The following is a 17,307-nucleotide window of genomic DNA, read 5'->3' on the forward strand; positions in this document are numbered from 1 at the left end:
ATTGTTTGAAAGATTTGACATTACATAAAATGGAACCTTTCATGTTAAAAGATCAATTCTAAAATTTTGTACAATTGTTTACAAATTCCCATTTTAAGAGTTGCAGATAAGTCATATAACTTTTTATCCAATATATTTGTATATGTATTTTTTTTATGAAAAAAATTAAGTGATGCATGCTGGCAAAATAAATTTACATTTTAAGCATAAAAAACAATTTAGATTATTATCGCCTATACATGTGAATTACTAAGATGTACACTGCTAAAACAATATACACTTTCAAAGCAGACTTCTTAAAAAATAATAAATAAAAAATAATGCTCAAAGTAAAGAAAATATTTGTGAATGTTGTGAAAATCAAGTTATGATAATAAACAGATAAAAATATGTTAAGTATTTTTATTTTGGTAGTTAGCGTATTTTCTCGGAGACCTTTTGAACCCATGTTATTCCTTTGAATATTGTGTTGTATATTCAGAAAAAGTCTTGATTGAAATCCCTCCTTGATTTGGAAGATTAGATCTAAATCATTCCTCAAAATGCTGGAAAGAGGCACCTGTAGACTGTAATGTCACTCTCCGAACCATATGTTTAATAAAAACAACCCTATAGTACCTCTGAAAGCTCACTTGTTGCATATATGTATAGTCAGGCACAAGCTTTTGGACTTCTGATCAGGTCTGTAGTGAATCTTATATCTGATAGGTTGATAATTAGCTGGTAATCCCACAAGGCAATATTGACTGACAGCTCAGTGGCCAAGAGCAGAGGAGTACGGTTACACTTGGGGGCGGAGCTTCTGAACTTGCCTTCAGAGTTTGATTGACAGGAGGGATGTGGTTATTGGTAAAAGGCTCCTCCTATGCTTTGCTGTAGCGCTGTGCATGGTCACCCAGTAATGAATGCTTATTGAAAAACTATTAATATTTACAGCAACCTGATTAATACATCTCATCAATTCTATCGAAATTTATTAACTTAAAACAGTGGGTTAGAGTTCACCTAAATATTTGTGGATTTTGTGATAGGTATTTTAAAACATATTTTTCTTCGGCAATATGTGTATGGGAAGTACCAAATCACAATAGGATTACTTTGCTTGTGGAATGTTAGGAAATAAATAAGGGTAAGTGGTCGGTGTCATTCTGTAGTGGCTAGGAGGCTGGCTCTGCCCAGTGTCTATAATTTACATAAATTATCAGCAAAATTGATGATTTGAGCTTCATGTCGGAGAAATAATCTCTCCGGTCTACTTATATGACTATCATAAAAGTTTGGATACTATTTGTTTTAGCGTGTCTGTTTTATGCAGCTAATTGTGAACTATTTTTCTGGTTATTAAGAAAAGTAATCAGTGAAAGTAAATTGTCAGTGATCATTTGAAATTAAGCGTGGAAAGTTTTATTTCCCTTATCCTGTAACACATCAGGTAAGTTTCTTACATTACAATCTAGACGCGAAAATCAACGTATCAGGTTGAAAATGGTAGCGGTATAATGTTGCACTTACTGCGACAAAATTACATTTCTTTGGAAATACAATAGGTATCGGTGAGTTTCCTTGAGAATAAAGAAGTTTTTCATTCATTGCGATTGTAGATTGTTTCTGCTACAGCAGACTGATAATAGTAATAATATAATATCTGCAGACGTTTTCATGATACACTCGTATGACAAAACTTAACGTATTTGAGACATTGTTATCATGTATTTTATTAAGATGTTCAATATACATGAAATAATCGGCATGATAAAGCGTATCATAATTTAAATATGGAGCAGAATGACTTTGAATTATTTTTATTAGTAGATCAGTTACATCGTTCAATAAAATTAATTGGGGTGCCAACTTGAGAGTTTTGACTTGTGTAAATACGTCTTCAGTACACTTAAACATTCGATCAAATGAACAAGCATTTCAAGTGTTTCTAATAAAAGATCCGTGTAAAAACGATGTTGGACAACTTTCTAAAGTACAATTTTGAATGATCAAAAAAGGACTAAATTTAGAACTGAGTAAAAGTAAAAAAATTACGATTTAATACCGACTGATCAAAACTAGAAATATAATACTTGTATACAATATATATATATATTTAAATATATATTTATATTTATACCTTAAACAATAAATAAAATATATAGAACATTTACTTTTATTCATAATGTAATTAATTATTATTACTATTATCAACATTTAAATTAAAATATTTTTGAAACGTTGACATTTTTAAGATTATTCATTGGCCAAAAAGATTCATTTTTGAAACTATTTAAAAATTAAATTTAGAAAGAAGGAAAACAATGTCAAATAAAAAGTAAAGTAATTGTTTTTCCTGTAAAAAAGTTTTTATCAAGTCTAATAATTGGCGGGCATGTTATCTTTTTGGCGTGAAGCACTTGCACAATGGTCTATGGTGAAGGTGTAGCCAGCCAGTACCCACAAAAATGTGCCCTCTCACACTCACAAAATCTAATTTGCTTGCCAGGGAAGATAAAATACAAAATAAATAATTCTGCACAATAACAGATTGTTTATTTGTGTTTTTTTTTGTTCAAGAAATGTTTCTGTGAAATTGCCAAACTGCGCTACATGGCAAGGAGGAAATTAAAATTACAGATTTACCAACATTTATTTGATTGTCTGCATTATGATGTAATTAGTCATGTCAGTTAATGTTTTCCATATAAAATAAAAGCAGTAAGAATACACAATTAATATATTATTAAAAGTTATAATATATCTTTTATGCTATATTGACTATTTATTTCAATTGTACTTTGTGTAATTTGGAATACCGGTACCTGATGCCAAGAAGAATAAAATACTATTTTGAAAACCTATCCGATTCTTTGGTTTCACATAATAGGATATTCAAATTTCCTATAACTGTGTATTGTTCCTGCCTACTCAATCAAAACATTTTACTTGATTAATCTTTGGTCCTTTTTTCCTGGTTTTCACAATTGAGGGATTCCATTATAAAAAATAGTGAAGTCTGATAATCTTAAAGTTTGATGACCAACATAATGTTTTAGTGATTATAATGGACAACTGATTTTGAACCATTTTGTTAACCATCCAAAGATTATAAGCAGTTTCGTGTTTTTAAATGTTACATTCTTTCCTATTTGACTTGTCTGGTAAATGTAATTTATTTCATAGAAAGTTGTTTCTGATTTCAAAGAATTTTAAAGGAGCTTTGAATACAGCCAAAAAGTGCAGTTAAATGTTGTGACATTCAAAAATTATTTACAACAAAATCATGCAAAGAAGAAACACAAGCACAGTCTGGTGTTTTCACAAGCAGCCAGTCTGAAAAAATGTTAATGTAAAAGGTCTGTATTTTTGTCCAATATGTATTAGACAAATGTCTTTCTAATTTCCGTTTTTAACAAGTGAAGCTGTTAACATGTGAAGAAAAAGGTGTGGATAGGTTTCACATTGTCACCTTTATTACGTCATTATTTCATCGCGCTTTCGATTTTAACACCATATATGTTTACAAAACACGTTTCCTTTGATTAATGAAATAATTCTGTCTGATGAGGTTTTCTCTACTATTTGTGATGTAACTATGTTTTTGATATAATGACCACTTTAACAAACTGATAATAAAATTGACATGAGTGAATGCGGCGAGTGAGACTGAGTTACTAGTCAGATCACTAGCTGACTGAAGTAAATTAATTAACTATATTTAATACATCCTTGTTAAATTACATCTTACCTTAAAGTATTCTATGGTAAAATAAGTATGAGCTTCTATTGAATTATTGACTTTTGCTTGATTCCATAGCAACAGAAGAGTGTCCCTGCTGTAGAGAAGGTGAAGTAGGGGATGACATTCACTCAGTCAATATTTACACACTCAAACTTTGCCAGAAGCTCTGTTAATGTTTGAATTGCACAAACCTGTGTGTTTAAAACATATGTTTCCCCAATTACTTCTTCAGATGTTGTTTTAATTCAACAAAAAGCTGTGTTAAGTCTTTTTTGTGTGTTGTTTATTTTTGTTAAGTACAGAACTTTTATAGTTTTGACAAAATTGCCAATTGATTTTATCAAAGGCTCATTATGTAGACACAGTATTAATCATTAATAGATTCCTGTTTATTGACATCAATTTGGAGTGTAAATCTTGGCTGATAAAATGCAAATATATGTAAAATAGTGCAATTATAAATGCATGCCCATTATATACATGCTGATTCACAAGTGAATGGTGCAATTTAAATACAGACATGAATTTGTTGCCAAGCATTTGAGTTCTTTCACAATTTATAGACCTTTGTAATGAAGTAATAAATGCTGGTCCTACAAAAAAGTCCTTTAAGTATTGAGTATATTAATAAGGGAGGGCAATGAGTAGTAAAATCGTAAAAATAGTACTCAGATAATCTTCCACAAGTACTCGGAAAAACTGCATGGAATTGGTTTTCGGAAGTCATATTCATATACCCTGTACGTGGGTCATCATAATGTTAGCAATGTCCATGTATGTTTTTATCCTTAAATATGTGTCAATTTATGTTCTATATCAGAAATATTAAGAAGAATAAAAAATAAAATGTTGTTTCATTCATTAACATTTTGATTTGTCCTTTTTATTTTTATTTTTATATACTTATTACACTACATATATAGCACATGTGTAATAATAATAAATATACATGTCAAAAAATTATCAGGTCATGAAATCAGCACAGCGACACTCACTGATAATAAACTGCGCAAAAATCATGCTTGCTATCAGCTTAAATCCCTCTTAAAAAAATTGTAATTTTTTGCATGGGCTCTTCTGGGTGCTTCATTGGATTTTCAACCACAAATGGTTGAGCATGCTTGTAGGCCACCATTATAGGTTTACTTTACACCACACAGTATACATTTACATGTAGTGCTGTTGGCTTCCCGTTTGAAAAATATTGACATGGCAATGTAAAATGCTATTACAGTGATATTTCTCCATACTGCAATATTTTGTTTGCTTTATTAGTATTATGGATAATTCTCAATTAAAGACATGCACCAATTAATAGTGATGATCATTGCAAACATATGCCCATTACCCATATCCAATCAATGTTCATAATTTGCGCATCAAAAATGTACCTAGTTGGGATTAGAGGGTCGTACATTGTATCTTGTTGGTGATGCTCCAGTACAATTACATCGTCTGTACATCTTGGTTACGTAAGGTGAATAAAAAAAAATACTTTTTAACTTTCCGAGTACAACAGTAGTAAATTATATAGTCTTGAGTACTCAGACGATCGATCAAGTACTCATATACTTGTTGCCATCCTTACAATTAATGTTAAGAAAGAAGTGCAATCTTTTATATATATTATAACGTTTTTTGCTTGTTTTCATTGACATCTGAGTCCTTTCCATAAATTATGGTCTATTTTTTCCTTGTCTGAAAGTTTATTTCCAGACCTAATGTTTTGTGAATCTTTGTCTGTGTGTTCATTTTTCACCATCATGCATTAAGAAATAAAAAATATTGTTTAGTTTACTATAAAGCAAATGAATCCCCCCCCCCCAAAAACAAAAACATCAAACAAAACAACTAAAAACTACAGGGACAAGCCAAGGAGCTGTAGATTTAACCAAGATTCATTTTTTAAGCAGACGGCAAAGCAGAACCACTCAATTTATAATCAGCAAGATTTCCAAATAGTAAACTTAAAAATCAAATATGAAGATATGTTGGTTTAAAGTATGGGAGAATGGTTGAAGATATGTAAACGCTGGATGCCATGGATTCCATCTTATAGAAGAACGGCCTCGGTTACTGAACCATAACAACAAACACATTAAATCATCCCTGTACTGCTCTTTGAAGTCGACCACTGCTTGATACATACGTTTCTAGACCCAGATTAGATGGGGTCGGAATTGTCTCAAGTGTTTCTGGGCCATTGCTGGAGTCTTCATGTTCTGTTTTGTCTAATTCTTGGATACGTTCTGGATTTATTATGACAGCTTGTGCTTGCATTGCATATTTTTTATTGTAATTGCAAGGTTTAATAACTTAGGTGCAGTTCAAGAAGTATTTTAAAGCAAACAAAAATAGTTTCCAGAGAATATGTCCTTAAAATGTCACTAAATTGAGAGATTTTTATGCAGTGTGAAAGGTTGCATACATATATAGTTGTTTAAAGACACTGGGAAGGTGGTCTATGCAAAGTTTTTTGAGCAACTAGTTTATAGTTGAACATGGTGGAATTATCTGGAGGGAAAAAACAGTGAGGCATGTTTGACACTTCCAGGAATAACAACACTTGGAGAAACAAAACAAGTGGGAAAAGCATATGTGGAATGTAGTGTTTGTTATGTGTTTCATGGAAGTATAATATAGAATACATGTGTTCAGTGAGTTTGGTCTAGAGGTTTAGTTTTGGTGAAGCAAACAAGTCATCAATTTGGGGCACAACCATTATTAGCAAGGTGACTTAGAACAGATTTTGATGCCGAAGTGCCCTTAAGGTATACAATTAGGTTGTGGTTGCTAAGGTGTTTGAAGCTGTTGCAATGACAAATTGCTATGGATGCTGTTGTCTTGGTGATGAGCTTTCTCTCTCACCACCCCTGTCTCCATGGCAACATACACAGAAGTTGTCTACCTTTAAGCCACCTGTAAGTCATGTGACCTTCACCTCTGTGATTAAAATGTCAGATATGTGACATTGACATTGTATCTGGTTGTACATGACATAAAGATATAAGAAAATATGGATGCACTTGAACTGGACATTCTGTATTTAAAATGTACTCAATTTGTCATATTCCTTTTCTGCTGCTTGTGGTGTTTTTCTTTGAGCTGTGTCTAGTTGACTATTCACGGTATTCGGCTGGGCAAAAAATAAACACCTTAGAATGTCACTTAATTATTTTGTTAAGTTTTAAAGAGGAAGACCCTAGAAGTGGACCTAGTTCAAACATACACAACAAATAACCAAGAAAATTAACCAAGTAGAAGAAATGCAAATTTGATAAGAAAAGAGTAAAAAAATTATAAGTATTATTGTATGTTTATCTTCATTATGATTTGTATAATTTTAGATCAAGAAACATCGGACAGAGCCAGTAAATAGTGAGGACGCAGAGGAGGCCAACAGTCACAGGTGTGTTTTTACTGCTTGCAATATTGTACCAACTACTCTGTAGATATGTCAAAGTTCATACACTTTTGTACCAACTGCTCTGTAGACAAGTAATAGTTCATACAGTATTGTACCAACTATTCTATGGACATATAATAGTTCATACAGTATTGTACCAACTATTCTGTGGACATATAATAGTCCATACAGTATTGTACCAACTACTCTGTAGACATATAATAGTCCATACAGTATTGTACCAACTATTCTGTAGACATATAATAGTTTATACAGTATTGTACCAACTACTCTGTGGACATGTAATAGTTCATACAGTATTGTACCAACTATTCTGTGGACATATAATAGTCCATACAGTATTGTACCAACTATTCTGTGGACATATAATAGTTCATACAGTATTGTACCAACTATTCTGTAGGCATGAAATAGTTCATACAGTATTTTACCAACTACTCTGTGGAAATGAAATAGTTCATACAGTATTGTACCAACTATTCTGTAGGCATGAAATAGTTCATACAGTATTGTACCAACTATTCTGTAGGCATGAAATAGTTCATACAGTATTGTACCAACTATTCTGTAGACATATAATAGTTCATACAGTATTGTACCAACTACTCTGTAGACATGTAATAGTTCATACAGTATTGTACCAACTACTCTGTAGACATATAATAGTCCATACAGTATTGTACCAACTACTCTGTAGACATATAATAGTCCATACAGTATTGTACCAACTACTCTGTAGACATATAATAGTTCATACAGTATTGTACCAACTACTCTGTAGACATATAATAGTCCATACAGTATTGTACCAACTATTCTGTAGACATATAATAGTTTATACAGTATTGTACCAACTACTCTGTAGACATGTAATAGTTCATACAGTATTGTACCAACTATTCTGTAGGCATGAAATAGTTCATACAGTATTGTACCAACTATTCTGTGGACATATAATAGTTCATACAGTATTGTACCAACTATTCTGTGGACATATTATAGTCCATACAGTATTTTACCAACTACTCTGTGGACATGGAATAGTTCATACAGTATTGTACCAACTACTCTGTGGACATGTAATAGTTCATACAGTATTGTACCAACTACTCTGTGGACATGTAATAGTTCATACAGTATTGTACCAACTACTCTGTGGACATATTATAGTCCATACAGTATTGTACCAACTACTCTGTGGACATGTAATAGTTCATACAGTATTGTACCAACTACTCTGTGGACATGTAATAGTTCATACAGTATTGTACCAACTATTCTGTGGACATATAATAGTCCATACAGTATTGTACCAACTATTCTGTAGGCATGAAATAGTTCATACAGTATTTTACCAACTACTCTGTGGACATGGAATAGTTCATACAGTATGGTGCCATATACTCATTTCATCAATATACAAACATTAAAAAAGTATAACATAATATGTGTGATGTCCCTGGCCAATAAAGGATGACTTGAATGGCCTCTATGAAGGCAATACTATTTCGAAAATTAAAGTAGGAGTTAACATATTAAAGTAAAGGCAGATGTGTACATATTATTTTGAGTTTAATAAAATATCAAAATTGAAAATATAGAAAAATGTGTCTTTGGAATCCATGTTGATTAAAAAAGTGGTTATAGAGAGAATGAAATCCCATATTAAACCTGCTTTAGTTTTCAAGCTATATTTCTTGCCTCTCGTTTTACAGCTGTAATAACCTACCTTTATTTCTCATCTGTATTTGTACAGAAAATGCGCAGACCATTTTCAGCTAATGTACTCTATTTATGTGTGAAATTGAAAAGTTTAGTATGGAAAATGATGTGTTTTATTCTACAAAAATTTGAATTTTAAATTAGATGGTTCTTCCATACGATTATGTTGAAATAATTGTTGTCTCGTAAAACCCAAACAAATCTATGAAGGGGATCTATATGGTAGATTGTAGCAATCTTTTCGCAATTGAATATTAAAAAGGTACCTTGAATTCTAATGGAATCAAAATAATAGTGTTTGAGTCAATTAAATGTAGCAGTATTAACGATCCAAATGTTAAAGGGATAAAGGCTAATGCATTCCAACTGCAGGCTTTGCATGCTTAAGTAGGCAAAAGGTGGTTTTTCAACATCCATTGTTATAGCATGTTACCCGGGAGTTCTTACAATGAGTTTTTCCCAATTTATTTTCCCTGTAAACACTCTTTTTATCAGTTAAGAATTTACAAAAAAACAAAAACATAAAAGGCCTCAGCATTGAAACCAACCTAGATCCATGTGTTTCTTGGTAACATTAAATTTATTATAAAAAATGTGCTTTTTTAATAGATATAAAATTAATTATTTCATGGAAAAATGTATGTAACTGAATAAATTAGCTGCATAATCCACCTTAGCTCACTAATTGGTGAAGATGTCTGCTAATTGTGGCCTAATCTTTAGAGACAGCTGGATCAGGGGTTTTAATTGGCTCTTAATGATGTAATAACGGCCAAGATAATTCACATTTTAACTTCTAGGACTCCCCATAGTGATGTTTTTCTTGGAGATTGGATTTTCCATGAAGTCAATTGCAGCGGCATGTCTTTTGAAAATCCTTATTTTATGTTGAAATGCAGGGATTGTATCATTTCAGTTAATGTGATTGTCATTATATTTTAATGCTGCATTACCAACTGTTTTATTAAACAATATTGAATAAATAATAATGAAAAAAAAGAACGAATGAGTAAAAATACGAAATTTATCATAGAATTTTTTTTGGTACCAAACAAAACCTTTTGAAAATCTGTTAACATTGGTATTGATGTTACTGTGTTAACATTGATATTGATGTTACTGTAAATCCTTATAATACAACTGCAACAAAAAAGCACAAACTGTGGGTTGATAGCAAAGCTATTGCTCTGAAGGAGAATCTGAGGGTTCCATTAGGCTAATTTGCTCGCTTGCAGCCCCTGTGTCTGTAAACACAGGGCTTTATGGCATTTTATAATCAGAGGCAGAGGTCCAACACCAAGGCATGGTGTCCAAGCTTATTGACAAATGTGCTCTCTGGTCAGTTGTGAGACAAATTGTCAGTTTCCATGCCACTATATTTCCTCCACATTCAGGCAGAAATCTTCTTTAAAACTTGGAACTCTCTGGATGCTATTAATTCTATCAGCGTCTGATTTTAAACTTATGGTATGGACACACTTAAAAACTATTGCAAAAGGAAGAATGTGTAAAAATTGCAAGTTGAACATTAAACATGAGTTCACCCAAAGCAGAGGGGGGGGATTTTGTTTGGTGATTTGCTGTATCGTATTTGATGAAGCATACTATCGGATTGTTTACAACAATTAAAATCTTCACGTTTAATGCCTTACAAGAAGACAACATGGCTCATTTAGTTTTTGTCTTCAAGAGAAATCGTCAGATCTCGATGATTTTCAATAACCTTTCGTTATCGTTCCATCTCAGATAGTTCAGCTTTTTGAGTTCTATCAATGAAACAAAAATTTGGGTCGCAGACAAGACAAACTGCTCAAAAAATGTGATTTTAATGTCTGTTTTACAAAATTGTAATATTTGAAAAATCTTTAGTATTTTGCATTGTTACTTCTTTCCTTGCCGACTTATTTTGTTATCTTCCCCTGATATCTGCTCTGATAAACTACCATTTTGTTTACATTCATCCACGTCTATACAGTTTGAAAATGTTCTTTGGTGTACATGAAATGTAAAAGTTATGTTAGAATTTTAAGTGATTTTTAATTTATTGAACTAAAATAAAACCAACAACATAAAAATGTCAGTTATTAACTAGTTATTACTTATAATTATTTCTGAAAAGGTTATAATTATTTCTGAAAGGGTTTTATTTTTGTACAATTATTTTTGCATAACATAAGTAAGATTTTGAAACAGGATGTTCTTAACCATTTATTCTGTGTGTAGATGCAAAAGCATCCAATGAACAATTGCATCGTTACATTAGATTACGATTGTCTCGATTTGCGTGCAGCTAATGCATGCTTCAGTGACATGAATTTATACAAAATTTTACGAAATTCTCTTTAAGACAGTTAATGTTTCGTAAAATGACCTGGTAGCGGCCAACACATTTGAATATTGTCTTGTAATGTTCTTCGTTTCACTGTGGAAATATATCATATGATCCAGTTCAGGATATAAATCACTATCAAGGTATTATTAAATGATTAGTGGTCATCATAAATTTGGTAGTGTTGACTTCTGGTAGACAAGTTCGGTAAGGTTCTATTTGGCTCTGTACTTTGTAATTGTAAGGTATTGTCATAGTAACTATAATTATTTAAGAATGATAAAACTATTTCTAAATTCTGGTTTTCATTTCACCTAGAAAGATTATGACAGTGTCCAAAGTACAATATATTATGTATGTTTGGTACAATTATATAAACATAATTGTAAAATTACAGTCATTTGTTGCATTTAAATTTAAAGATGCAGTGCTTGTTCTTTATGGGTATAGAGAGTTGCTCATCTTATCAGGTTGACTTTAATCCTGACAAAACTGTTTTCAGCATCACAGAGTTACAGCCCCTGGTTCACAGTTGCCATAGTAACGGAGACGAGTGTACATCACCCAACCCACCGGATAGACAGGAATCTACTGAACACAGCACTGACACACACACCAATGGAACTGATGGTATTTTATAATAAGCACTAGTGTTTTATTTCAATGAAAAAAAAGGTTTGGTAGTTATGTGATGAGAGTTAAGTTAAAATTTGCTTTCAACTGATTTTTTTCTCTGTTGTTTTGACAGATATAAAGAAGAGAACAAAATTGATTTAAATTGTACCTTATTATTTTCTTAGTATAAAGCTTAGCTATAAACATGGATAGTATCACTTTTAAAAACTTTAAAATTTAAAATTTATCAAAAGGTCATAATTGAAAGTTGTTTGGCGTTACAAGAAGAATGGTTGCTTCTCCATTGAATCCTTTCATTATCCTTGAATAAACTTTTTTGTTTTCTTAACATATCTTAATGCCCTTATGACTTTATAAGCCATGTTTTTGGCTACAAATGTTAAATTGTATGGAGCCTTTCCAAACTTGATAATAAAATTAAGACAGGTTCGTAAAAGCTGATCTTTATTCAAATGAGCCCTGAGTCACTGATAGTTCGGATATGACTTGGGTTCAAATCATGCCAGATTTTATTAATTTTTCAACAAAAAGATTTATTTATCTCCTGTTGTATACAAAAAATGTCAGAAACCTCCGATAGCCAAAATGGCTAACAGGTTGACAAGTGCCACTTATTTAAGCCACCATTCCTAAACTGAAATCTTTGAGACTTTTATAAATTTCCAATTCTGAACTAATTGAAGTTTTAATTAAGATATAAATGTTTAACAGGTTGACTCATATATTTGATCAATTGTTTGGTAAAATTTAGGAAGGTATTTTTCATTGACATCAATCAAATTAAAAATCTGTTTTTTCTAAATTCCTGTTTTATCTGTTTGGTGAATGGTTAAGAATTCAGAGTATGTAGCCTCTAGGGTAAAGGCTTTCTAATATTTTATTCCTGTGAAAAATTGAGGCGACTTTGGATGCTTATATCTAGCCACGTCAAAAAGATAATTTTCCTTTGAAATGTATTGAAGTGTCGTGTCTTTTTAAATTATTTAAAAACAGAGGGAGACAGTTTAAGGCATAATGCATGTTATTAAAAGCTGGAGACTCATGTCTTAGATCACCGCGTGGGGATAAAAACTGCCGTCAGCCTTTTAATATTGGAGCACTTGCTAAGCAGAATCACAAATGATAATTGAAATTAACTAGAGTTTACTTTGATAATTTGTCATTTTAATTCTATTAGCAAAATTAAAACTCACAAAGGATAGATGAATGATGTCTCTCGATTTCTGCATATTGATAGTCGCGATTCATATTTTGGTGCCGAATCATCATGTAGTATTCATAACGTGTGCTATCTGGATTGAGATCTTGTATTAAAAATCCTCAGACTTAAAGGAATAAAATAATTATTCTTCAAGCCTGTTTTGTTTATTATTTCATGATTGAAGCTTTTAAGGTGTTCTCGTCAACTCATTAAAGCTGTTTTCAAGTAAATTTCAGTCCCATTTTACACTCATCCATTATTAACCGGTGAAAGATTTTTAGATAAATGTGTCCTTTTTATCACCATTTCCGATCAGAAACATTTTTCAATGCGATGGTTTGAAAAAATTAAAATAAAAACCAGGCTGAACGCTCTTAAGACGTTAAGCAAATTAATGACTTTGCCTCCCCGCCTCTTATTTTTCCAAATAGGAAGCATCCATCATATTTTTCGACCGACATGGGAATTTCGCTACTTTATTCACAATCATCTTTCAACATGATCATTATAAAAAGGATGACAACATAATTGTCGAACGATGTCCCCGTTCAATTGTTTGTCAAAGGAGAGGCATTGTGCACGTAGCTGTGTTCACTGCAACCATCCATCTTGAAGGATGAGGTCTGACATGTTATAAATGGTTTGTGACCTTGAAAGACCTTTTGTTGAACAAGTTGTACAATGGCTGGCTTAACTTGGGAACGTTTTGTTCCTGACTGATGCAGTAAAACACAGCCTTCCATTGACCCACCTCTTCATTATTGTACATATTTTGCAAACAAAACTAATGAATTACCTTTGCTCAGGGGTGATTTTTTTATTTTCTTATTACATGGCATACAAAAATTTGTATTTAAATACTTAAGAAGCAGAACAGCACACCATTTCACATTAAAATATGATTATATAAAATTATGGACTATAAAAGTTTTAACATCATTCATGGCAAGATTTGGATACTTGATACAGATTCAATTAGGAACAATACTTAAAATGAAAGCATGTCTTTAAATTGTCATCTAGAATTTTATGAAGTTCTTTTCATCCATTTATGAAAACACCATAATATAAGTGTCAACAAGATATAAATATTTATAGAGATCCAATCTTGTTACTCAGAATTTATACACACACAAAAGAATAATAGTTTCTACATTATTATTATGTATAACTCTATAAATTTCCCTTATAAAACAGCTATATTTCTCCTAAATTGAAAGACGTTATTATCAAGAAATCAAGGATATAAAGAATATGTTTTGTGATGTAAACCCCCCTCAATCATTCATAGAGATTGTGTCTGTAGGATATAATTTAAAGATTTTTAAATTTTAATTATTTTAAAAACTTTGACATTATTTATAGTGACATTGATAGTATTATAAAATGATATCGCCCGTAACTCCCTTTCAGCAAATTTCAAAACAGCAATTTAATATATTATATTATTTATTTAGAAGAGAATGTTTGACTAAACGCTGAAGTTTTTGACATTTACAGATGACATCCAAGGGCTTAAACTGACTACCTATGTTTTACATATCCTCAGGTGACTTACCAGGACTTAGACTGAATGCTTATGTTTTACATATATTCAGGTCGCCAACCAGCGCTGTTGGGATTCTTATGTTTTACATATCCTCTGGTCATTTATCAGGGCTCGAACTGAATGCTTATACTTTATTTTTCTTCAGGTGACCTTCCCGGGCTTGTCACAGCGGGAGACTCGGTTCTCAGTGCGGGTGACCCGTGGGTGATGCAAGGAGTGGCTGGTCCACTTACAGGTAAATACGCTTGGCTTGGTTTTGTGTTAGGTGTTAAGTTTAAATAAATTTTGCAGGGTAGGGGTTAGCAGTAACCAAACTTGAATTATATCTGTTTTTTGCTGATGTCAACAGAAGGTACAACAAGTACAATTGAGTATATAACACGATTGTTGATAGATGGGGTACAATTTTATGTACCATCATTTTACAAAAATGCTAAGGACACTTTAAAAGATTCAAACATATACCAGGCGAAAAACTAAATACCAGTATATGGTGAAAAAATTAAAAGATAATAATAGAAGATATGGGATGCAAAAGAAGCACAGATGAGATGAAAAATATGAAGCAATTCAATATCTTAACCCAAATGGCATAACCTGTAACTGTATGTAGTGTTGAGATTTTCAAGATATTGTCCGTAAAAGGGGATTTGTGATTGGAGATATTGTATTGTATTGTGTTGGATCGCGTGTTTGAGGGCGGGGAGGTGTGTAGTCGGGCAGGTGCACTGCACTCCTCCCCGCTTCCTCCTCGATATAAACCATACTGCACACTTCCCGAGTGTGAGGATTTCATTATCAACGTTTTATGGCCAGCGTAATCACAAGCACCAGATGGCTCTGGCATTGCTCTGCCAATAAATGCTTGCTAAATCTCTCTGATTGAAAACATAAAAATACATCATTATCTTCATTGCCTGCTTTCTTGTGTCCCTGCCCATTTACACTGCTCAGGCAGTTATAATGTAACATTTTTGTTTCTTTATAGTGGCCGTATGATAACAAATGGAAGAAAAACAAAAACCTTGATTGAAAAAAGTTAATGAAACAGAAACATAACATTGATCCCCTGACAATGCCGCAATATATGTCCATTTAATTGTGAATAGTTTCTTTCATTTAATTTCGTGATGTATATTTCTATGACTAGTACTGCTGGGTAGAGTTTATGACCTCAAGGAAGCAATCTTTACTTTTTATTTACATCTGTCAATCCATTTGTTTTAATATTGTCATGAACTCTATATGAAACTTAGTTTTAATCTGTTTTCCATTTTTTTTTGCCACAAAATATTTATAATGAATTTATTTTCTGAAAATCTTAAAATAAGGTTAAATTTTAAGCAAAAACATCAACACTTCCATTTTTTTTAGTTTTTTGTCGAATAATTTTACAACCTTAGAACAAATGTGTTGGATTATAGGGTTGTTTGTAAAATATGAGGTCCCGTGTTTATGACTGCTCCATAACCACCAAACAAGAAGGGGGAAAATGAATTAATTTCCGACATTGCACCCAGTAGGGTCGCAAAATCTGTCAATTAGGAAGATTCAAAATTAAAGAAAATCACTAGTTTCATGGTGAATAATGCTCCCAGCACTTGCTTTTCACAATTTTGAAATGTTAATGATGCAGTTGGGGGATTTTTCTCTGTCTGAAATTTGCTAACAGTCTGTCTGTTAAACTTTACTTGGGCTGAGTTAATGTTTGTTTTTGTGCTCCTCAGCCTTCGTTCTACCAGATGGTTGAGACAATATGGCCCTTGTACCCAAGAATGCCATTCTGCCAAAATATTTTGAAAACTCTTGTAACAGTTTGTTAAAGGATTAAAATGCATAATTTATTATTAATGCTTTTTTATGGTCGTCAGTTTCTATTGTAATTTATTCAGCCGAATTTTCCATAAAACCATTAGAGGCAGTGCATAGGGTTTTAATGCTTGATTTTTATGTGAAGTTAATTTCAAGTTCACACAAAATTAATGGGGCGTTATTTTAAGTCTATTTTATGTGGTGGAATTTGAATGGGCACAAGAATTACAATTTTATATGTTAGTTTAAGCATAATGCCCCCTTAGTGCGAAAAATTGTGGAGCGCTGACTTTGCCGTTTAAGGACAAATTGCAACACAGGATGTGAGCCCAAAACACTGGCCTCCATAAATCAAACGTGTACAAAAATTAAAACATTGTTTAGCGGTTTTGAACCTTTGGTTTGGTGACAAGTCCTGCTGGACCGAAAATTGACTTTTTAATGGGGTTACACCTTCAAATTTGCAGTTTTTGTCTTCCTTCTCCTTAAAGTTAGTGTTGTCATGTGTCTCCCTAGATGCAGAAACTTAAGCGATGGTGGCAGTGAAAGCTAACTGAATTAATTCTATAAAACAAGTAATTTCTTAAAATTAGGATGGGGTCTAAAGAATGAAGAAAGATTGCTTTTCTTTTAGTAATAAAAGTTCATTGCTTGACTTGTTAAGACAAATTGCCCTCTTATATTGTGATTAGTTATCAGTTTTATCATGGAAATGAACTTCATCTTCCACATTTATCAGAAAACAGAGAGCACAACACAGCCTTCCCACAAACTGAACATTACTTCTACCTTTTGTTGTAAGACATTGTCTGTGCAAACCATTACTTTGCAATAAGAAAGTAGGGTTGGATTATATTTTTCTTTCTGAGAATGATTGAAGATTTAAAAAAAAAAATGCCAAATT

The 17,307-nt window shown here is 32.2% G+C and overlaps 1 protein-coding gene across 17 annotated transcripts in view; it reads left to right on the plus strand.

The window, feature by feature from the left end:
- LOC128213462 (eyes absent homolog 1-like) overlaps nucleotides 1-17,307 on the plus strand; it is a 125,290-nt gene that overhangs the window by 72,376 nt on the left and 35,607 nt on the right. For 15 of the 17 annotated variants that reach the window (XM_052919179.1, XM_052919173.1, XM_052919180.1 and 12 more), the window contains 3 exons: nucleotides 7,075-7,136; nucleotides 11,708-11,835; nucleotides 14,737-14,826. In XM_052919179.1, coding sequence (XP_052775139.1) covers nucleotides 7,075-7,136; nucleotides 11,708-11,835; nucleotides 14,737-14,826 — 280 coding nt within the window. Of the gene's footprint in view, nucleotides 1-879; nucleotides 1,130-1,205; nucleotides 1,433-7,074; nucleotides 7,137-11,707; nucleotides 11,836-14,736; nucleotides 14,827-17,307 lie in introns of those variants that run through there. The other 2 variants (XM_052919187.1, XM_052919189.1) reach the window with 2 other exon arrangements.

Source organism: Mya arenaria, chromosome 13 (genome assembly GCF_026914265.1).
Source record: "Mya arenaria isolate MELC-2E11 chromosome 13, ASM2691426v1".
NCBI lineage: Eukaryota > Metazoa > Mollusca > Bivalvia > Myida > Myidae > Mya > Mya arenaria.